Source organism: Sminthopsis crassicaudata, chromosome 1 (assembly GCF_048593235.1).
Source record: "Sminthopsis crassicaudata isolate SCR6 chromosome 1, ASM4859323v1, whole genome shotgun sequence".
In the NCBI taxonomy this organism is placed as follows: Eukaryota; Metazoa; Chordata; class Mammalia; order Dasyuromorphia; family Dasyuridae; genus Sminthopsis; species Sminthopsis crassicaudata.
Window position 1 is genome coordinate 695,676,286 of NC_133617.1, and position 23,771 is coordinate 695,700,056.

Below are 23,771 nucleotides of genomic sequence, written 5' to 3' on the forward strand. Positions count from 1 at the left end.
CCAAGAGGAGGAAGGAGGAGGAAGCTCTTGCCTCTAATGAAAGAGAAGCCCAAGTTAAGGTCGAATCACACATTTAGAGCTAGAAGAAGTTCCTGGGAAGTTAGGAAACCCCTTCCCTTCTTCTGTTACATAAAAGGAAACTGAACCCAAGAGAAATCAAGTGTGTGTTCAAAGAAACACAGCATGATGTTTAGATTAATAATAGAAATAATGAAAACTAAGGGAGTGTCCACAGAAAATAAAAACAATAATGCTAACACCAAATGTTTCTAGGAAACACTTTTAATCCAGAAAGATCTAAGTATTTTCAAAATGAATGGCTTATTTAAAATTTGCTATGATTTGGCCAAACAATAGTATGTTAGATAATAAGGGGAAAGTAACCATTATCATTTTTAATGTCAATTGAATTAAAAAAGGGAGAGTCATTGAATGGATTAAAACTCACAACTCTATAATATGCTGTCAAAAGGAAATACACTTCAGGCAGAAAATCATATAAAGATTTAAAACAATAGACTGAAATTAACCATATCAAGCTGAATCAAAAAATCAAGTGAAAAATCAGACAAAAAATGAATTCAAATTATGAACATTAACAGGAATAAATAAGAGGCTGGTGTGTCACATAAAGACACCATTGACAATGAAAAATACTAATGTCTTTCAATAGCCACACTCCCATAAAAGGAGGCAGCTTTGAAAGACAAGGGAACATTTGGAAAGTGAACAAGTAATTATAAAAATGATACTCAAAAACAGATTTTGGATTTCTGAAACACTGCTTAAAGTAGGGGAAGGTCCTTGGTCAAAGTTAATGTACCCCTAAGCAAGGATGGTAAATATATATACTTAACTAATATCTTATAGATCTAATCAAGGCTGCTTTAAATTGAAAAGGGAGAGGAGAGAGAAAACTACCTACATATTTCAGGGCAGATACTAGAATAATGGTACGACATTAGAATAGCAAAACCGGTTATTCACAAGAGACCATTCAAAAAACAATAAAACCAATAGACTCAGATATCTCTACATAAAATACAAAGTAGAGGTAAGAAATAGTGTGCCTGTTTGGCAAGCCTGCTTCTAGATGCTTATGATGATATAGATTTTAAGGGCTTGGAAATCCTCTTCAGAGAATGCACAGAAATGCTCTGTTTCAGTTTGCTTGCTGCTGGTGAAGAATTGACTGCTGAGCCAGAAGTACAACTGTATAAAAAGGGTCCCAGTGGAGAAACTTGCTAGCTAAAGCCAGAAGGGGCAGAGGGACCCATCTCCCTACTAGGCCATTAGGTGAATGTATGACCTCCTACCCAAGCCTGTGTCTAGGATGGGTATTGCCTTTTATTTATGTCTTCTTCCTAGGGTATAAGACTATGAGATCTCAAAACACCCAGGAACTGGAGCCCATACCAAAGCATGCTAGTAAGGACCTCAGCCCTGAGAAGTGATCTGTGGACCGCAGGGGATCCAGCCCAATGCAAGGAGATCTTAAAGATGTCCAAGGAAGTGATTTCTGTCTTTATCGATACTTCGTTCAGAAGTGAAATTTGATGAGATTAAACTGATTTAATCATGTAATGGTCAACTCTGGATTCCATGTTTTAGAAAAGGCTTTGACAAGCCTCCAGAGGACAAGGACCACGAGAATAAAGAAAATAGAGACCATGCTATGTAAACAAAGAGTGGAAAGAATTAAGAACAATTGGCAGGGGAAAAAAAGGTTGGGGGAGGCAGGAGTTAATAACTGAAGCCTTCAAGCATTTAAAGGGCTATCAGGAGGAATTAAATTTGATATACTTGGTCTCAGAAAAAAGAAATAGAAGTAATAGGGAAAAGCTACAAAGGTAATTTAAACTCATTAAAAGTCTGCAGGAGAATTATGGATCTTAACCTTTTGTGTCATGTAACCCTTTGGCATTTTGGTGAAATCTGTAGATCTCTTCCCAAAATAATGTTTTAAATGCATTAAAATAAAATAATTGCAGATGAAACAAATTTCATTGAACTAAATATGACTTTTTCCCATTCAAGTTTATGGATTCCTTGAAATATAACCCCTTGGTTTCACCTGGGCTCTACCCCCATTAACTATAATCCAGCCAAGTCAGTTCTTCTTGATGGGCCTCAGATTCCTTAACTATAAAAAGAAGCCAAATTAAGAATCTATGTAAAGAGGAACAGCTAGATGCGCAGTGGATAGAGCACCAGCCCTGAAGTCAGGAGGACCTGAGTTCAAATCTGACCTCAGATACTTAACACTTCCTAGCTGTGTGACCCTGGGCAAGTCACTTAACCCCAATTCCCTGGGGTGAGGGGGGGAAGGAAAAGAAAACTTCTATGAATATTTCAAGTAAAATTTGAATAATTAACTTACCAACACTTTCCATATCATCCTGGCGACTATAACTTTTTGCTTTAGAAAACTTTGCTTTTTTAGACACTCGATCCTTAGTGTCCCATATAGTAAGAGTGATTTTATGATAGTTTAGTTTCTTTAACACTTCCTTTGTAATTGACATCTTATGATTTTCTTTCCAAGCCACCCACAATTTATCATGGTCCCACCAAGGATTCAGAACCTATGTTAAAACAATATCAAAAGTCTTTTAACTATGGAAATTTTATAAATATTTGTGGGAAAACAGTAATATTCCTAGTCATGAGGTCAATTTGAAGAAGAATTGCCTAGCAAACACATTCTTTTTTCATTTTTTCCTACTTTCCTTCAAGACTCAGCTCCAGCTCCATTTGCTATCCAATTCCCATCACCTGCCAATTCTGACTCTCTTCCCCCTACCCTCCCTCTATATACAGGCTATCACAAAAGTCTGTGGGGATTATTTTTCATTTCTTTCATCTTATTCCCACTAGCTACCCCAATGTTTTACACAGAGCAAAACATAATAAATGTTTATTGAACTGGAGTGAGATACTATATCAAAGTACTTGTAAACAAAAAGCATTATAGAAATGCCAGCTATAATAATCATGAGGATGAGGATGAAAATGATTCACAGAGTATCCTGAATGCCTAAGCTAAATGCTTATTGTTTTTGTTTCTAGTTCAAATTAGACAGTTTGTAGCTAAAAGGATTACGTGAAACATTTATGGAAATTTAAAAGGTAATTTTACTAATACATTTTTATAGGTTGCTTGGTTTTTTAAAAATTGTACAGTTCTAAAATTTTGTTCAAATGGATGTGTTTAAGTTTTAAGGATGATTTCATTTCCTACTTTGCATTTGGATGAACTTTTGTTTTTATTTAAGATAATTAAGTTTATATCAAAACCACATATGCATACATGTATGCATAACAAGCAGAAACAAAGTACTTTTTTCAAAAGATGTTCTTGTTCATCAACTTGAGAGATATAAAAAAGGAAAGACCGGAGAATCCTCCAACTTTAAGAACACTCTAAACAATCACAATAGAGCCATGCATTAGAGGAAAAAAAAGTGAGACCATTTTTTTTTTACTATGGAGGAAAAATCCTGGCAAAAATGATCTAGTAGAATACTAGGGAATTTCAGAGATTGGAGAATTTGGAGGGAAAAAAAAAGAAATGATAGAAGAAATTAGGGCAAAGGAGGGAAAGAGGGAAGAAGAAAAAAGATTTAACAATCTATTTATTTTATCTTAATTTCTTGAGGATCTCTTATTCTAATTCATTTTTTATGTGTGCCAAATAACTATTAGTAATGTACATACATTATTTTATTAGATCTCACTATGAGTCTATGCCCAACTGTGGTTCCTGCAAAACAAGAGAAGGGAATTGTAAGGGCCCTTTAAATGGGTGGCCACAGGGCAACAGGAGATTGAATTGCCCAGAAGTATTCTCTGTGGATATAGGACTGTCCTGTGGGTGGGATCCTGGCCATATTGAGATAGCTTCGTAATGGGTGACAGTTCTCTCCCTGGTTGGCTGTGTGTGTGACCTCACAGGCCCTTTATAAGCCCACTGCAGACAGCTTTAACCTGGCTCCCTAGCCTGGGATAGCCGAGCCAAGCTGATGAATAGCCGAGAGGTAAGGAGTTTGGTAGTGAACACGTGGGTCTTCAGACCAGGTGTTCACTAGGGAGTTAACAAGTCAGGGCATTAAGTCAGGGCATTATGTGAATAGGTATAATAAAGGCTTTTAAGTTTACACGTGGCTGTTCTTGAGTATGCTATCGGTAATTAAACTACTATTCAAGAAATCATGGCCAGAGACCTTTGAAGGCCTCAGAGGAGGTGAACTGGGTAGAGTTGACACTGCAAAGGTCAGTGGTCAAAGGTACTCTGTTGGGCCTAGGACAGACTGGTAATAGTAACTGCCAGGAGGGCATGTTACACCCAACTTTTTTCCCCCAAAATATGTTTTTTTAAAAAAATGACAATATATGAGTCTACAGGTCTACTACTAAAGACCAAAAAAAAGTAAAATTAGTAATAAATTATAACTATTAACAAATTATGTGTCTTTCTACAACTCTATTTCCTAAATTACTTGGTAAATATGCTCTTTGTGAAATAATATAGCAAAAATTGGGTTTCAAAGCTTAACGTGAATATTAGAAGTCAAATGTAAAAAAAAAAATCAGAGAATTAGGTTATATATCTTCTCAGCTATGGCTAGAAGAGTTCGTAATTAAAGGCAAATAAAACAAAAGGGGATCACAAAAGATAAAAGAGATCATTTCAATTACATGAAATTGAAATGCTTTTGTAAAAACAAAATCAATACAAGAATAAGGGAAGATGCTGATTGGAAAAAATCTTTGCCAAAATCTGATTCTTTTTGTACAGCAAAATAGTTGTATGGACATATATTGAATTTAATATATATTTTAACATATGTAATATGTATTAGTCAACCTGCCATCTTGGGGAGAGGGGTGGGGGGAAGGAGGGAAAAACTGGAACAAAAGGCTTGGCAATTGTCAGTGCTGTAAAATTACCCATGCATATACCTGGTAAATAAAAAGCTAATATAAAAAAAATCTTTGCATGAAACATTTTAATAAGCATCTTATATTCAAGGTATATACAGAACCGCCACAATTATATAAGAACAAGAGCCACTTATCAATTAGCAAGTTGTCAAAAGATATGAACAGTTTTCAAAAGAAAAATTACATGTTACTTGGAATAATTATAAAAAGTGATTCAAATCACTAATAACAAGACATTCAAATCAAAACAATTCCATAAAATTAGTTTACATCCAGCAAGTTAACAGAGATGACAAAAGGTAGAAAAAAGATAATGTTAAAAGGGCTTTGGAAAGACTGGCACCTTAATATGTTTAATGGAGCTGTAAATGGTCTTACTACTGGAAAACAAGGATGGACTAAAATTTCCATCCTCTTTGACTCAGAAGTCACAGTTCTAGACATAGCCAAAGAGGTCAAAGGCAGAAAACAATCCCATGTTCAGTAGAATATTCATAGCAGCAGCACTCTTTGTGGTAGCAAAAAGTTGTAAACAAAGTAGATGTCTATTGATTTGGGAATAGCTAAAACAAATCAGAGAAGGAAATGGCAAACCATTTCAGTTTCTTTGCCAAGAAAAACCCAAATAGGATCATGAAGAATCTGATGAGACTCAAAAAAGTTTCCACAACAAAAAAACAATTATAGCACATGAATATAATGCACTTCTCAAAGAGTTATGTACTTCCTCTAGATGTGTTGCAAACTGGGTAGAATTCATATTTGCAATTCCTTGCACAAGTCAATTATTAACATCCTGTGACTACTCACAACAAAAATAATAACTATATCATGAACAAATTAATCTGACAACCGCTAGTGTAATGGAATATTCTTGTGCTGTATGAAATGATAAATATGAAGAATTCAGAGAACTATGGAGAAGGCTTCTATAAAGTGTTGTGGACCAGAAAAACAAGATACAATTACTACAGTAATGTAAATGAGAACTACGCTACAAAACAGAACAGAACAACATGGAATTACAATGATCAGCCTTGGGTCCTGGCAAGAAAATGTATTTCCCTCCCTCCCTGCTTTGCAAAGGTGAGAGGCTATAGATGTATAGAGAACTCTGACTCAGATTTAGAGGATATGTTAATGGACTTTGCTGAACTGCTTTTGAAATTTCTGTTACAAGGGAAAGTACTTCAGCAAAATGTAATTAAAAATAAAATAAAAGGGATGGACAGCTAGGTAGTGCAGTGGATCAAGTGATACATCTAAAAACAAGACAACTTCCTGAGTTCAAATCTGGTTCACTAGCTGTGTCACCCTGGGCAAGTCACTTCACAGTTTATCCCATTTTCCTCATCTATAAAATAAGCTAGAGAAGGAAATGGCAAAGCACTTTAGTATCTTTGCCAAGAAAACTTCAAATGGGGTCATGGAAAGTTGGACGGGACTGAATAATATTAATATTTACCTAAAGCTAAATGCCAGCCAAACTGTGAAATGATTTTTAATCATTTTGGTAAATTTCTCCAAAGGAATTTTTATACAACAGTAGCTGCCCACTTTTAACTCAGAAAACACAGCTGGCAGCAAAGTAGGATTAATGTATAGAAAGTGAAACTAAGACTCTCTTTTCCCCCTTAATTTGCCTACAAAGAGTCAAATGCCCTCTAAAGAAGTGAGAGAACATTAACTTACTTAGGCACCAAAAAAACATTTTTAGTGTAACAAATTTTCCTGAAATGGATAGAATAGTGTTAATTCATCATGCTGTCTTATGTCCTTTGAGATAAGCATTATTACAAATTAATTTTGCAATGGGACACTTTTTAAAATAATTTTATATTCTGAAAATAATAGATTTTTATTTTCTCACATTCATGCAAGGAAAGGTTTCAACCTGGTGTTTCAAATTTTTCTCCCTCTTTCTCCCCTTCCCCCTTCCCCTAGATAGCAAGCAATCCCCTATAGGTTAAACATGTGTGATTCTTCTAAAAATATTTCCATATTTGTCATGTTGGGCAAGAATAATCAGATCAAAGAGGGGGGAAACATGAGAAAAAGAAAAGAAGCAAATACCATCACCATCACCAAAAGAAGGGGGAGGTTGAAAATACTGTGCTTTGATCCGCATTCAGTCTCCACAGCCCTTTCTCTGGGATGCAGATGGCTCTCTCTCTCCCTCACAAATCTATTGGAATTGGCTTGAATCACCTCATTGTTAAAAAAGAGTCAAGTCCATCACAGTTGATCATCATATAATCTTTTTCTAATTAAATCTTTTTATTTTCTATATATATATATGTATATATATATATATATATAGAGAGAGAGAGAGAGAGAGATAATTTTCAATATTCACCCTTACAAAGTCTTGTGTTCTAAATTTTTCCCTCCCTTCCCCCTATCCTCTAGCCAGCAAGTAATCCAATATATGTTATTGTGCAGTTCTTCTATCCATATTTCCACAGTTATCAATGCTGCACAAGAAAAATGAGACCAAAAAGGGGAAAAATGAGAGAAAAAAACAATATGCAAGCAAACAACAACAAAAAGAGTGAAAATGCTCTGTTGTGGTCCACACTCAGTTCCCACAGTCCTCTCTCAGGGTTCGGATGGCTCTCTTCATCACAAGACCACTGGAACTGGCCTGAATCATCACATAATCTTGTTGCCATATACAATGTTCCCTTGGTTCTACTCACTTCACTCAGCATCAGTTCATGTAAGTCTCTCCAGGCCTCTCTGAAATCATCCTGCTGGGCATTTCTTACAGAACAATAATATTCTATAACATTCATATACCACAACTTATTCAGCCATTCAGTTTTCAGGAGTTTGTTTCCACTACAAAAAGGGCTGCCACAAACATTTTTGCACCTGTGGATCCTTTTCCCTTTTTTATGATTTTTTTGGGCTACAACCTCAGTAGAGACACTTGCTAGATTAAAGGGTCTACACAGTTTGATAGCCCTTTGGACACAGTTCCAAATTGCTCTCCAGAAAGTTTACAACTCCTCCAAGAATGTATCAGTGTCCCAGTTTTTCCACCCTTCCAACATTCATCATTATCTTTTCCTGTCATTCTAACCAATCTGAGAGGTGTGAAGTGGTACGTCAGAGTTGTCTTAATTTGAATTTCTCTGATCAATAGTGATTTGGAACATTTTTTTCATATGACTAGAAATGACTTTAATATATTTTCTGAAAATTGTCTGTATCTTTTGACCATTTATCAATTAAGGAATAGTTTGTATTCTTATAAATTTAAGTTAATTCTCTATGTATTTTAGAAATGAGGCCTCTATCAGAAAAATCAGGCCTCTATCTATCTGGATATAAAAATTTCCCCAGATTTTTGCTTTCCTTCTAATCTTGGCTGCCCTGGTTTTGTTTGTAAAAAAAAATTTTATTTTAACATAATCAAAATTATCCATTTTTCGTTTCATAATGTTCTCTAGTTCTTTTTTTGGCTACAAACTCCTCCCTTTGCCACAGATCTGAAAGGCAGACTATCCCTTGTTCTCCTAATATGCTTATAGTTTCACCCTTTATGTTTAAATCATGAACCCATTTCGGCTTTATCTTGGTACAGGTGTTGGTCAATGCCTAGTTTCTGTCATGCTATTTTCCAGTTTTTCCAACAATTTTTGTCAAAAAAATAAGTTCTTTTACTAGAAGCTGGAATCTTTGAATTTATCAAATACTAGTTTACTACAGCCATTGATTATTGTGTTTTGTGAACCTAATCTATTCCACTACTCTATTTCTTAGCTAGTACCAAACATTTTGATGACCATTGCTTTGTAATATAGTTTTAGGTCTGCTAAAGCTAGACCTCCTTCCTTTGCATTTTGTCACACCAGCAAAACTTTCTGGAGAGCAATTTGGAACTATGCCCAAAGGGCTATCAAAATATGTAGACCCTTTAATCTAGCAAGTGTCTCTACTGAGGTTGTAACCCAAAAAATCATAAAAAAGGGAAAAGGATCCACATGTGCAAAAATGTTTGTGGCAGCCCTTTTTGTAGTGGAAACAAACTCCTGAAAACTGAGTGGATGCCCATCAGTTGGGGAATGGCTGAAAAATGTTGCATTAATTCTCTTGAAATTCTTGACCTTTTGTTCTTCCAGATGAATTTTTTTATTATTTTTTCTAGCTCTGTAATTTCTTGGTAGTTTAATTGGTATGGCACTGAATAAATTGATTAATTTCAGTACAATTGTCATTTTATTGTATTAGCTCAGCCAACCCAGGAGCATTTAATATTCTTGGAATTGTTTCAATCTAACTTTATTTATATTGAAAAGTGTTTTGTAATTGTGTTCACATAATTGCCATTGAACTTTTTAAGTTAATTTGCAAAAACTCTCTATTATCCAACATAGTAAGGTATGGTAAGAAGTAAGACAAGGCAAGGAAAGAGACTTTATTTGGAGAATTGTGAGGAACTAAAGGAAGTAAAGGGTAGTTAGCTTAAGGTACAAAGTTTAACAAACAGCCAAAAACAGATTCTAATTCAAAAACACAACATTAGTACGTGGATGACTTAGATCTGTAGTATTTCTAATGTGCCAGAGCAAAAGGATTCTCCAGAACATCTCAAAGAGTTTATTGAAGGCCAAAAAAAAAAGTTATCATGTGTGGTGGGTGAAAGATGAAATGACTGAGGAAACAAAGGTTTGATCTTCCAAACATATTGATTTATTAAGCAATGCATTGTGATTACCTAGCAAATCAGAACCAGATTTCCTCAGCTTAGGTCTGGATCCCAAAAACTGAAGGGAAAGTGGAGGGGCAAAGGAAGATCAATTAAAAATTAAGTTATCTGATTTCTAATTGTAAAAAAAAAAAAATAAGGGACTTTTCAAATTGGAAGAGGGAGAGCAAATAGGAGTAGTTTCCTGAGTTCAGAAAAAGAAGTGTTCTACTTTCCTTAAATGTACATAAGCAAATAAACACAGAAACAAAAATTGACCAGTAAAGGGCCGGTTTTCAGATAACATATAAACAAAAACTGACTAGTACTGGGACAGTTTTCAGTTAGATATATAGATTGTTTTGAGATATACAATGGTGAGAAAACTTCTTGCATCAATCTTTGGTTCTGACTGGGTTTCTGATCAGCAAAACCTAGGCCCTTAATTAAACAGCAGATAAAGGTAGTCCAGCTTCCCAGCCAAAGTTTTCTCCTAATTCCTATTATTAAATAAAGTTTTCTCACATGATAGAATTTAGACTAGATCCATAAATGAATAGAAAGGAGCTAATTCCAGAACTGAGTCACCTGATGGAGTCAATAGGGTTCATTCAATTCCCACAATTACCCACTTGCTGTCCCAATCCCCTCAATTCTCTCATTTGTCACAGCAGACATATTTAATTTATGCTACATATACTTCAAGTCTCACTCCAATGCCAAGTAGTGGTCGGGTGTTTTGCATCACGAAAAATAATTTCTTTTTTTTTTTTTTTTTTTTTTTTTTTTTTTTTTTTTTTACGAAAAATAATTTCAAAAATGTTGTAAACTAGATAGCAAGACAAGTGCTTTAAAATTTACTAAAAGAAATGTAATTAAACAAATAATCAATTAATGGATAAATCAATGTATATATAAATATATTCACTGCAATAGATAAAATTAATATGACTTAATTTGTTATTTACATTTAGTATACACATATATATTAGTTAATATATTTCTATTTCTTTTAGGAAATATATATTTAGGATGTAGATACATGACAAATACATAATATATTCACATATATACATCTTACCTTCATTCCAGATTCCATGAACAATTTAATTGTTAATGTGCTAAACAGTACTATGTCAACTTGTTTGGGTTCTGTGTCATCCGGTAAGAGCAAATATTCTATATGATAGAACCGTCGCAATTTTGTAATTTTGTCATGTTTTAATCTTTTTAACATTTCATGTGTATGCTTTCCTTTGAGCCCTAGAAGACACAACATAGATTTAGTAAGTGAAAAGTAGTCACATTTATATTTCATGAGAAAATTAGAGCTTTCTTCTTGTGGCCAAAAAACCTACCTAGCATGATGCATAGCATGTTATTAGCCAAGTTCAAATCTCCACATCATCCTGCCACTTTTTTTCTTTCCTACTTTATTCCCAAACTTCTCTCCCTTCTCATGTCTAGTTTTGATTAAATATGCATTGAAAATGGGTTATATCTCTTCCTAGATTCAATACTTCCTCCTACTATCCTCATGACATTTAAAAAATCAACCAACATTCACTGTAATGAATGATTTCACAAGACCTGAGCCTCAAATTGAACAGGAGATAGATAACAGGTTGGATTATATTTGAGAAACTGCATTGTACCTTCAACAACCTCAGGTTTCTCTCTGAAACAAATAACATTAATATGCTTCTGGTAATGCCATGTGACAGTCAATCATGAAATATCACAATCTCTAAAAATCAAAATTGTGTGTCATCTAAAGGGCAATGAAGAGCTATTCAACAAACATAAATTACTTGCAGGATATTACCAGTGATGACTTGCATACAAAAAAAAAAAACAAAAAAACATAAAACATGTTCTAGGAGAGATGTATATAACCAGAAAAGGAGATGGGCTAGTCATGTAGTAAGAGTAAGTAATAACAGATGGTTGCCTGACTAGGGCACTAGTACCCATATGTTCAAAGAATATCCTGAGTACACTGGGTGGACTACTATGAAGGACAGGGGAAAATATGAATAAGAATGTGTGGATAAACTGTAATCAATTAATCAACAAGTATGTAATAACTATCAGGGTTACAAAAACAATGAATAAAACAATCCCTACTAACAAGGTACTAACATCCTAACAGAGAAGCTAGAACTAGAAAGACAGATAGATACATAGATAGATAAACAGATGAAGATGTGTGTGTGTATATAAATATGTGTCTATACACATACATGTGCATATATAATAGCCAACATTTATATTTTATATATCTATATATATATTATTTATAAAGGTTTTAGGTTCATATATTTTATAAACATTATCATAAGTATTGGTAATATACATATATAGCTAGCATTTTATAGCACTCACTATGTGCTAAGCACTTTACAAAAATTCTATCATGCTTTGTTCACTTTTTTCTGTTTTTTTTTCTCTTGTGGTTTTCCCTTTTGTTCTGCTTTTTCTCTCCCAGCATGATTCATGAAGAAATGTATATTTAAAAAGTTACAAATATTTGTAATACTCTACAAATGTTAGGATCATTTGATCCTAACAACCTTGCAAAGTAGGTATTATTATGAGTCCCATTTTTTTTTTTTTGAAAAAAAGCTGAGGCAAAAAGAGGTTAACTGGCTTTATTAGGGTCACACAGTTAGAAAATGTCTGAGGAAAAATCTGAAGTCAGATTTCTAATTTCAAGAACTTTATCCTCTGCACCATCTAGCTGAATATATATACATATATATGTACATATATATATGGGGAGAGAGAGAGAGAGAGAGAGAGAGAGAGAGAGAGAGAGAGAGAGAGAGAGAGAGAGAGAGAGAGAGAGAGAGATTGAGAGAGAGAGAGAGAGAGATTGAGAGAGAGAGAGAGAGAGAGAGAGAGCAATTTAAAAAAGGAAAGAAAAAAGTATAACTCCATACAGCTAGGTAGCACAGTAGATAGAATACTGACCCTGGAGTAAGGAAAATCTGAATTCAAATTTGGCTGTATGACCATGTATAAACCCTGATTGCCTCAAAAAAAAAAGCCATATAAAAATTTGTTCCAATAATATCATTTTTTTGGTCTTGGAGATCTAGAAGTCTCAAAATCTGCTCAACTGACATTTCTTTTGTAATTCTGCTTTGTTTATAAAGCACAGCACCTTCTTTGATGTGAGCACACAATGCTGGATGGCCCTTTGCCTATGGAAAATACACTGAATCAGCTCTATAATGACATTTAATCAGAGTCCTTCTCTTATTTTAAGTTGCAACCCCAAATAAATAAATGGATGAATAAGTAAATGGATAAATAAACAGATGAGTGAATAAATAAAAGAGTGAATAGATACTCGGACAGATAAACAGAAGATGCAGCCCAAAATGAAGACCCATCTTCAACATAAAGCTCTCTTTCTGATCTCCCCAATTACTTGTGCTCTCCTGCCCAAATGATCTTGTATTGAATGACTATATACATAGGTATTTGTTCACGTTTCATTATGTTGTATATATATTTTAAATGCACCTGTTGTTTCCCCCTTTAAGCTTATAATAAAGTGGAGACTGTTTTCTCATTTTTACTTATATCTTCGATGCCTAGCATAGCTACTGGCACAGAGTAGGCACTTAATAGGTATTTGTTGATTGATCAATTGATAAGGAAAATGAAGAAAATAGAGGGAAATCTGATGAAGAGAACTTGGGTGAAGTTCAACAGAGGCAAAAACTGAAGCAACATTTTAAACTGGAATATTTTATTGGCCAACTGGACAGAAAAAAGAAATTGATGAAATCAGAAAAATGGATCACAAACCTACTATAGAGAAACAGTATAGTAAGAATAGGTTCCTTCATTTGACTGGATAAACTTCCCTTAATGATATTTTTTATTCTTCAAGTGGTTTAAGAACCAATGAAGGAAGTTCTATTCTGGAAGTGATTCTCACCAGGAAAACACTGATTTCTAGAGGAATCGACTTAATGGGAATCTGGGGAGCGAAACAGAAGGCAAAATAACCCCTCATCTTAAGAGTTTGTAACAGGAAAGAGGAAAACTAGAACTAATCACATGTATACTCTACATTTGGGGAGAACAGATCTCGTTCAAAGGATTTGAAGGAAAAAAACACCTACCAATTTCACTCTTTACAAAACATAGAGAAGAAGGGAGCAAGAAAATATAACAAGCAGATGAATTCAAAAGCATATAACAGTTAGGCAATCCCAAACAAAGAATAAGGCTAGATTTTTGAGGAAAAATATAACAAAAAGGGATTGGGTTTTTTGGTTTTCTGTTGTTTACTTGGTTGGGGTTTTTTTAGCTACATAACGAGAGGTTCCAAGAAAAGATAAGATTGTCAATTCGGGATAGACAGGATAATGATGACTGACAAGAAAAAACAGAAATCCTTACTATTATTTTACTTCTGTCCACCAAGGAGAAGGATCTTAAATTTAATATGGCTAAATGTAATGGAAACACTTGGATAAAAAAATCAGCTTGACAAATATGAAATGGGGGAAGCATTCATCTAGAAAAGTCCTGGGAGTTATTAAGGAAAAACAAACTCAACTTGAGTCTGGTGTGATGTGACAGCAAAGAAAAAAGAACTCGTTCAAAGTCACATAGGCAGAAAGAAGCAGACTTGAAATTTGAACCAAAGCCATTTGCCTCCATTCTCCAGACTCTTGTCACTACAATATGATTAATTATACTCTGCTGTATCCCACATGCAAGTGATTCCAGATCTTCACATCCTGTAGTAGAGTAATTAACCAACAGTTGCACAGTTTTCTTCAGGACAGAAAAAGAGTAAGTAAGGTGTAATGGATAGTCAACATTGGAGCCAGGAAAACCAGAGTTTGAGTCCCACCTTTAGCACATAGTGGCTGTATGAGCCTGGCAAGTTAATTAAATGCTCAAAGCTCTAGGCAACTAGAACCGTAAGTCGAAGTAAGGCACCGACCTATTTTGGCAAAGAGATTTCTTCATCCAAGAATTTCCTACACTGTTCCAAACCCTATCCCTAAGAACAGATGCTTGTTTTCCATGCATCCCCAGTGTCTTGAGCATAATATGTGATAAAGTAATGATTGCAGAAATGATTGGTTGTTAAGAGAGGAATAAAAAGAAAAGTCAAGTACAAAAATAGGAAGAAAATAAAAATATAAATTATATAAACATATAAATTATAGATATAAATAACAGAAAAATTTAAAAATACATCCTCTCAGAGGGGCAACAGAATATCTACCAGAACCAAAATGCCCATTAGCGTTTTTTTATAGGTTATTAGGGCCTTTTTTTATATGCCACTTCACTTTTCTGGTTCTCTGACATCCATTCATTCTACTTGTCTCAGGAAAATATATTTATTTCACTTTGAACAACATTTCCAGCCCCACAATCCAAGCCTAGAATATCTATCTCTCTTTTTCCTTTTCATATTCTTTCCTCTATTAAAATCATGACTCTTCCATGAAGACATTCTAGACTTGCAGAAATGGTGACTTCTGTAGAAATCTGTCTAAAAAGGCAACTTCTATGATTTCCTTTTCATTTGCTTCACTAAATGAATGTCTCCCTTTTTTAACACATAATATAAATACTTCAAGGCTCTATGATTTCATCTGGGTGAGTGTTCCCTCTACTGATGCAAACTGCAACCCCTCTGTACCCGTGATTTAATAAGTTAAAAAACTCAAAATTATTCACCATCTAATGGCCAACACTGTGATGAGTCTCCCCAAACTCACCTGAGAGGATCCTGGGCCAAAAAACAGTTGACCACTGAGCCCATAATTCAATGTAAATATTATGATTTATATATGTAGTAAGTATTTCTCCATTTATCTAAAATTCTTTAATAATTCTATCTATATCAAAGCTGTCTCAGATGGAAAACTCCCAGAGGCAGAAATTCTGGCTAATTTACATCAAAAAGCATAGTGTTTCATGCCATATTCAAGCAGTCTCTTAATAAATGGTGACAAGTGGGGGAGAAGAAATTGTATTCCTGTATAATCATATATAGCATTTCTGCTTTCCTTTTACTGTTCCCTATATTCACTATTTAGCATCTGATCAAATTTAGGACAATATTCTTTTTTCCATAAATGTGTAAATTAAGCAGTTTTCTGTAGTCAGTCATGTCAATACTCAGAAATCTTCAGGGTCTCCCTCCTGCCTCCAGGGCTAAAGTTCAGATACTTTTCAAGTGTTTCAAGACTGCATCTTCTGATATATCTATCTTTTCAGATTTCTCTCTTAGTAATTGTCTCCATGGGGAACAGGGTGTGTTCAGGGAAGACTGATATCCCTGGGGTGAGAGCTGCCAGGTCCTATACAGGGCTACTTTCCATCTTTGGTGATCACCTGATTCACCTCATGTACTAGGATCCATCTCACTTGGGGTTCCAAGAACTGTAGCATGCTCAGTAGCCACACTCTGGTAAACCATTTCAGCACATGGTCTAAACCAGGTCGAGGGTGACTATGAGGTCTCAAACCCTGTGGTGAATTAGGTGGGATGTCTACCCCAAGCATAAAAAGACCTGGTGCAATGGGTAGATGAGAACAATTTGTTCCAACAGCCATCAAGACAGCTGAAGCAGGTGTTGTGGAGCCCATAGAGTTGGGCTAAAAATAGAAGACAGCAAGTCATCTATTGCATCTCGAGTCTTGACTCTGTCCAGCCAAAGGACAGTGGCGACTTTAGAAGAGAGAGTGAGCTGACAACTTTGTGCAACTCTGCCTCACTTAAATCCAATTTATGCAGAAATTTTAAAAAATCTCTATCTGGTGAATCCTTCCCTATCATTTAAAGTCCATTTCAAATACTTCCTGATCTATGAAACCTTCTCTGGTTTCCTGTTACAATTCAATTTATTCTTCTATTGTCAAGACTAATCATTTATGTTAAACTGTTTATCAAAACTGTGGATAAACAACATTGGTCAGTGGAAAATGTGGTTAAATTTCATAAACATAATTAAATCTGATTTCAGAATAGGGACTTGGGCTCAGTCATTACGGTATGTGATTTGTAAAGAAAGCACAGAATTTTATTTAGTCTCCCTGGATTAGTCCTTACAGTGGTTGGCCACCTAGAAGCCTGAATCCCTGGTAAGTATTATCCTCTCATTCACTAGAGTTCTGTTATCATGTACAAGGAGGAAAGGGTGAGCAATGGGTGGTGGGGGGAACAGAGAAGAAGAGGAAAACGTAAATATATATTTTGAAACTTAGGAAAGAAAATCCATTTGCTCATTCATCTAAAACAATGTGTCTTCTCCAGTACTTACCAAAGACATCTGGCAGAGCCAAGCAGATGGTGATCGTACAAGGAACTATCTGGGGAATATCAGAGTTTGCAGCATCCTCTGAATAAAAAGAGTGCTGTCCAAAGGGTTTCTGTTCCATGGACTGGAACCAGTCCTCATTTCCCAAATCACTGTCATACTGATAGAGCGTCACACTAGAGAAATGTTCCTTGGAACTGTAGGAAGGCTTAGCTTCATAGTCCCACTCCAAGTTCTTCTGTAATTGCTTGGAGGATTCCACCTGGGATGGGAGAGGAGGAGAAATGCAGACTGATTCCACAGAGCCCCTCAGGAACTTAAGACTGTAAGGTATTAGCGGAGCAGAGCTCAGATCAAGATGACAGCTAAGTGATATAGGAGATTGTATTGAACTTGGAATCTGGATGATAATCTGGCTACAAATATGTAGCAGTGTGAATCTGGGAAAGTCACTTGGACTTCTCAGCCTTAATTTCCTTATCTATCAAATGAGATAATCGGAGGATCTACCACCCAGGATGGCTGGGAGGAAATAGCAATGATAATGAAAATGATGATAGTGATAGTGATGAAGAAGAATACCATTTATAAAGCAATTAACTTATTTTATCCCCACAACAACCCTAAGGGGATGGTACTATTATTATGAGATAGTATGTGTAAAGTAATTTACAAATCTTAAAACACTATATAAATAAATACTAACTATTGTTATTATTACTCAAATAGCCTTTCTCCTCTACTTCAATGTATCATCACTTCATTCTCATGCTTTTTGTTAGCAGTTCTGTTCATTCAGAATACCTTCAAAAAGCATTTATTAAGCACCACTGACAGACATGGTTCCAAATGCTAGGGATACAAAGACAAAACTCACACAGTTCTTGCCTTTGAGGAGAAATGTTATGTAGCCAGATAAGCAAATAAATTTTTTTTTAATTTCACCAGATCTGTAAATTCATGAGATGCTCTAGGTAAAGAACCCTTACCATGGCAGATCCCTATGTTGGATGTGACTGGAACAATAATAAGTCAAGTGACTTGGCCAAATATGTCAAAGGTGGAAAACAAACACAAAATATAGAGAGTAATTTCTTTGGGAGGATGGCATTAGCAACAGGTAGGTAGAAAAAGAAAAATCAGAATAATCCTCTTCAAGGAGATAAGATTTGAGTTGGGTCTTGAAGGAAGCAAAGGATTCTAGTGACAGGAGTGAGGAGAGAGAAAGCAGAATGTCAGGTAAATGGCCAGAAGGCCATTTGGATTAGAATGTTAAGTACAGGAAAAGGGAATTAGATGCAATAATTCTGAAAAGGCGGGAGTCTGAATACAAGGAGGTATGGCTGCCAAACCAGGAGTGAAGACATATAACTCTTTGTTTACATTATCCTGAATCTTTTTTTTTTTTTAACTGTACCACCTACATTAAAAAAAAAAAAAATCATCTCCTCAACAGGATTGCAAGTTCCCTGGAAAGCTCAAACACTTCTTCCTAATCTCTCTTTAGGGAATGGCCACTTTGTAGATGGACCTACTGATTTTGGATCACAAAATTTAAGAGTTGGAAGAAAGAGATTATTATCTAACCTCATTTTACAGATGAGGAAACTCAGGGTGAGAGAAATCAAGTGGCCAGTGGCCAGAGGGGAAAATGGGAAAATTAATACAGCAGTCCCACTAAAAGCAAGACTTCCTTAAGATAAAGTTCTTGTGACCGTTAATACTTGACTGGAATATACTTGGGACCTCTTGGAGGATCACAAGAAACAACTATGGAAAGGGAAGAAGAACAGAGGATGACATTTAGGTAGCAGTTGTTTGTTTGTTTTTGTAAATGTGAAATCAGAAAAGGGTTTGGAAGAGATTCAGAGTTAGGATTTCCAGGATGACTTTGAGCAAATCATTTCATAATATAATAACAACCCATATTTATATAATACTTTGTCTTACAAAGGGCTTTCCTCCCCAAATTCCTAGAGGCACTATAGTGCCTATATAGACACTAAAATGCATTATCATTTACAATTAAAATATTATTTTAATTGAATCCAGAAAAATCAGAGGGGGTTCCCAGGGTCACGCTGAAAGTCAGCATCAGAGATTTTATTTGAAACCAAGTCTGAATCCAAATCGTAAAATGGTAGATTTAGCACGAAGGAGTTTAATCCAGATGAGAAATCTGAAGCCCTGAGAGCTTTAGGGATTTCCTCAGAGAGGTCTTAGAACTCCCCAGAACTCCAAATCTACTAAAATCAAGGTGTCTTTTACCATGTCCTCTCAGGGCTTCATCCCCCTTATTCATACTATTTAAGAGTTGTTCTGAACAATAACATCATCCATTTAGGACTAGAAAGCAACTTATCTGGGGCCTGAGCCCATATGAGCTCTCCTAACTGAATGGAAGGGTCATGAAATTATGATTTATTATTAGTAAATGTTTAATTTGCATACCTATTTTACATACCTATCCATACACCTCAGGTCACATAAAAATTTCTCCATTGAGAAGGGGTTGGGAGTGGAAAAAGTTTAAGCTCTGATCTAGTCCAGTCTCCTTAGAGGAGGAAATGGAGAGCCAAAAACATTAAGGGACTTGCCCAAGGTTTCAAATCCACTAAACCAGGTGTCCACCTGTGGTCACGTTTACAGGAAGGGCCCTCCCTACCCAATATATCCCTCGTCATCTTCTAAAGTCCAATTCAAACACCTCCAGCTCTATGAAGCCTTCTCTGGCTTCCTGTTAGAGTTCTATTGTCAAGGCTATTTACAAGATTTACAATACAGTTCTATTGTCATTTGTGTTAAATTTATCACAGCTGTGGGTAAACAAACATTAATCAATTGAAAATAAATTTCATAAGCCCAATTAAATCTCCTCTCAGAACGGGAGCTTCCACTTCCACGGTGTACATCTTGTTGCCCCATTCGAAAGTTAATTCTATGAGAGTAGAGAACGCGGTATTTGTGTCCTCCGTGCTCAGCACAGTGCCAGGCACGCAGTAAATGCTATGTTTGATGAACGACTAATTAGGCCTAAATTCGCCCACGAGGGAGGGGGGGAGAGTAAAGTGGAGGATAATCCCTGAAGTTCCTTTCAAATCTGACATTTGGGGACCCGAAGTAAGACAATAAGAGCCCAAATTCCCTGACGCCACCCATACACACATCACACGTGGGCGTGTAAGGGTGGTCCTCCGAGGACCGAGGCTTGGCACGTGTACAGCCTCTCCGAAGGGGGGCCGGGAACTTCCATCCTTCATCCTCCATCCCATGCGTGCGCTCTCCCCGAGCACTCGCCCCCAGCCCAAATCTGTCATCCACTCCGGGGCCACCCCGCAGACGGGGGTCCCGGGGGGCTTACCTGCTCTAGCTGGGAGGTAGGAGGATTCTCTTCGCTGCTCCGCCGCGATCTCCCCATCCCTGCCCCGCCCCGCCACACCCCTCAAGCCTAGGGGCTCGCGCTTCTCTCTAGCATCTCTCTTCTCTTCCGGTCTGCTCACTGCCGACCTAGGGGTAGTACCTGTGTCCACCTCGGGAACTGAAGAACGCCCCAGGGCGAGCCGCGCAGGAACCCGAATGAGGCTGTCCTGTGTTATGCGGTTGCTAGGCAAGAGAGGACTCAGTGTCCTTCAGTTCGCTGACTTTGAGGCCGGAGTTCTCCGCTGGAGGGCGGAGCCCGCTTTCATTTTTAGGGGAGACCAAAGAAGGCCCAGAAGAAAGTGATTAAACTTCCCTTAGAAAGCTTCACTGGTCCCTAAGCTCTCCCCCGGTGAAGTCATTAGAGTTGGAAAGGCGATAGATTTGGAACCAGAAGACCAAGGTTTGCTGACTCTTACTGCTGACAGACTTGGGGACCACTTAATGGATCTCAGGTTCCATGTTTTCGAAATGAAGAGGTGAGATATGAGCACTTCTCTTCCATTTTTAAATCTATGTCCCCTATAATCAACTTGTCTTGAACTCTTACATTTTACAGATGAAACAAGCTTGGAGAAGGAGGAATGACTCGGCTAGGTAGGAAGGTAGGAGGAAGCAGAGTTGGAATTCTGCACTAGATTCCCTAACTAGAAATTCAGAACTCCAGATCAAATACCCTTGTCATTCTTCCCAAATCGGGGTGAGGGGTAGGGAAGAAGGAGTGTTCCTCTCCTCGTTTCAAAAATCTGTTATTTTCAGTCATTGTAGTCAGGTCCCACCTTGGTAACCCTGTTTGGAATTTTATTGGCAAATACACTGGAGGGTTTTACCATTTCATTCTCCAACTCATTTTACAGATGAGGAATCTGAGGCAAAAACTTTCCAGAGTCACTGATCTGATTCACTTTAAAAAAAATACACTTTTATTCAACAATTCTTCCAGTGTGCAAGGGCTCATGGTACATACAAGAAAGAGGAGAAACAGAGATGAATTTAAAAGCAATCCCTTCCCTTAAACTTACCATGTAATAGCAGGAATAAAACATGTACCTAGACAAATTTAATATAACTTAGAATGAAATGTCTAATAAAAACTCCCATTTATATAGTTCTTTAAGGTTTACAAAGTGCTTTTCTTTCACCCCCGGTCCTCCCTGTTCCCTGCAAAAGGACAAAGAAATCAAGTTTTGGCACAAAAACATGGAGTACTCAATGTCAAAGAAAAACTGATACAATACTGAGTTTCTGCCATCCTCAAATTATCCACTAGTCAGATATAACCAACAGCATTTAAATTAGGCTTCTGCATCCAGAGAAACACCTCATATTTCCAGGGTGCCCTTCTTATGAAGCATCTCCCTCACAACAAACCTGTATGGAAGGTTCACATAAGCCATCATTCATTCAGGTGATATTTCTATGAGTAAAGAATATAGAGATCTCTGTCTCTCTCTATCTCTCTGTCTCTATCTCTCTCTATCTGTCTCTGTCTGTCTCTCTTTGTCTCTGTCTCTCTCTTTGTCTGTCTATCTCTCCTCCTCCTCTTCCTGTTTATGTGTGTATGTCTATCTCTCCCTCTCCCTCTCCCTCTCCCTTTTTTTCTCTCTCTCCCTCTCCCTCTTCCTCTCTCTCAGTACAGGAGATTCATAGTGAGGGAAATTCCTTTTATTTTTGAAGATGGGCAATAGTTTTGCAAGTTTTAGCATTAGAATTGCTGAGGAAATCTGAGATGTTTAGTGACTGGCCAAGGCCACACAGCCTAAAATGTGACAAAGGCAGACCTTGAGCCCAAATTCCTGGCTCTGAGACTGTCTCTTGAACCACAATAGCACCTCTCATAGAGATTGGTGGGAAGGAGAGGGAATTAAGATCTATGGATGCAGTTCTCAAAAAGCTAGTAATTATGTTACTTTAAATGATAGTGTAAATGCTGTCTTGGGCAGGGAAAGAGATCTAGTTAAAAAGGGGGAAAGACTCAAATGGATAAGGGCTTTCCAACTGATGTGAGAGAGAGGGGGGGGAGAGGGGAGAGGGAGAGGAAGAGGGGGAGAGAGAATGAGAATATCTTTGGGAGCCATAAAGTAAAACAATGAATGAATAACCCTCCCCTTCCCTTTGGGAAAAGAATCCTCATAGTACCAAGTGCTCTACAGAGAAAGTAGCATCAATTGAGTGAATAGTTCAGCAGAAGACTCCAACCAGCAGAGCAAGCTGTTAACTGCATCATATTCTCAAAGGATATCAGTGTATTGGGAGAAGCAAGTGGAAACATCAAGGTGTGAGTTACCCTAGCAAATAAAATTTTTTGATCTTTGGATCAAAACTTAGTGTTAAAAAGGACCTCAAAGGCCCAATCCCAACTATTTTACAGATAGGATATGGAGACGAAATTAAAACTCATATGGGGCAAGTGATTTTTCCAGGGTCACAGAGTCAATAAATGGAGGTTGGAATTTAGGTTGTCTGGCTCCAAACTGAGCATTCTTTTCACTGTATCATGATGCCTGGTTTTGCTACATATGAGATCTTTTTCTTTACTGATGTCCTTAGAGTATAAACCCAGTATACAGATGACTAGATCAAAAGATAGGATTGTTGTTCAGTCGTGTCTGACTTTTTGTTACTCTATTGGGGTTTTTTTGGGGAAAGATATTGGAGAGATTTGTTTGCCATTTCCTTCTCCAGCCCATTTTACAGATAGGGAAACTGAGGCAAATAGGATTAAATCACCTGTTCAAAGACATACAACTAGTGTCTGGGGCTAGATTTGCACTAAGAAAAACAAGTCTTCCTGACTCCAGATGTGATGCTGTATTGTGGACAGAGAACTGGCTTTGGGAGTTAAGAAGACCTGGGCTGAAGTCTCATTGCTGGCCTCTGATATTGACTGTTCAATTCCAGGCAGGTCACATAACCTTTCAATGTCCCAGGAGCTTTTCTATTTACCTTAAGTTGGAAAATAGCTGCTGATCTTCAGTGGGAGAGAGAGAGAGAGAGAGAGAGAGAGAGAGAGAGAGAGAGAGAGAGAGAGAGAGAGAGAGAGAGAGAGAGAGAGAGAGAGAGAGAGAAACAGAGAGACAGAGAGAGAGAGAAACAGAGAGACAGAGAGAGAGAGAAAGAGAGAGAGAGAGAAACAGAGAGACAGAGAGAGAGAGAAACAGAGAGACAGAGAGAGAGACAGAGAGAGACACAGACACAGACAGAGACAGAGACAGAGACAGAGACAGAGACACAGAGACAGACAGACAGACCCAGAAAGAGACAGAGACAGAGAAAGGAAGGGAGGGAGAAAGGGAGGAAAAGACAGAGAGAGGAGAGAGAAGAAGGGAAGGAAAGAGAAAGCGAGACAGACAGACAGAGACAGAGAGAGACAGGGTAGAGGGAGGGAAGGAGAGGGAGAGATCCCTTAC

At 36.9% G+C, this 23,771-nt stretch overlaps 1 protein-coding gene across 4 annotated transcripts in view; it reads right to left on the bottom strand.

Moving 5' to 3' along the window:
- Positions 1–20,533, bottom strand: part of CFAP92 (cilia and flagella associated protein 92 (putative)) — a 76,931-nt gene extending 56,398 nt beyond the window's left edge. For all 4 annotated transcript variants that reach the window (XM_074283692.1, XM_074283693.1, XM_074283691.1 and 1 more), the window contains exons 1-4: positions 20,306–20,533; positions 16,948–17,206; positions 10,719–10,900; positions 2,381–2,585 (exon numbers count right to left, since the gene is read on the bottom strand). In XM_074283692.1, the coding sequence (XP_074139793.1) occupies positions 2,381–2,585; positions 10,719–10,900; positions 16,948–17,206; positions 20,306–20,362 (703 nt within the window). In that variant the 5' untranslated portion in view covers positions 20,363–20,533. The remainder of the gene's footprint in view (positions 1–2,380; positions 2,586–10,718; positions 10,901–16,947; positions 17,207–20,305) is intronic.
- Positions 20,534–23,771: the final 3,238 nt, after the last annotated feature.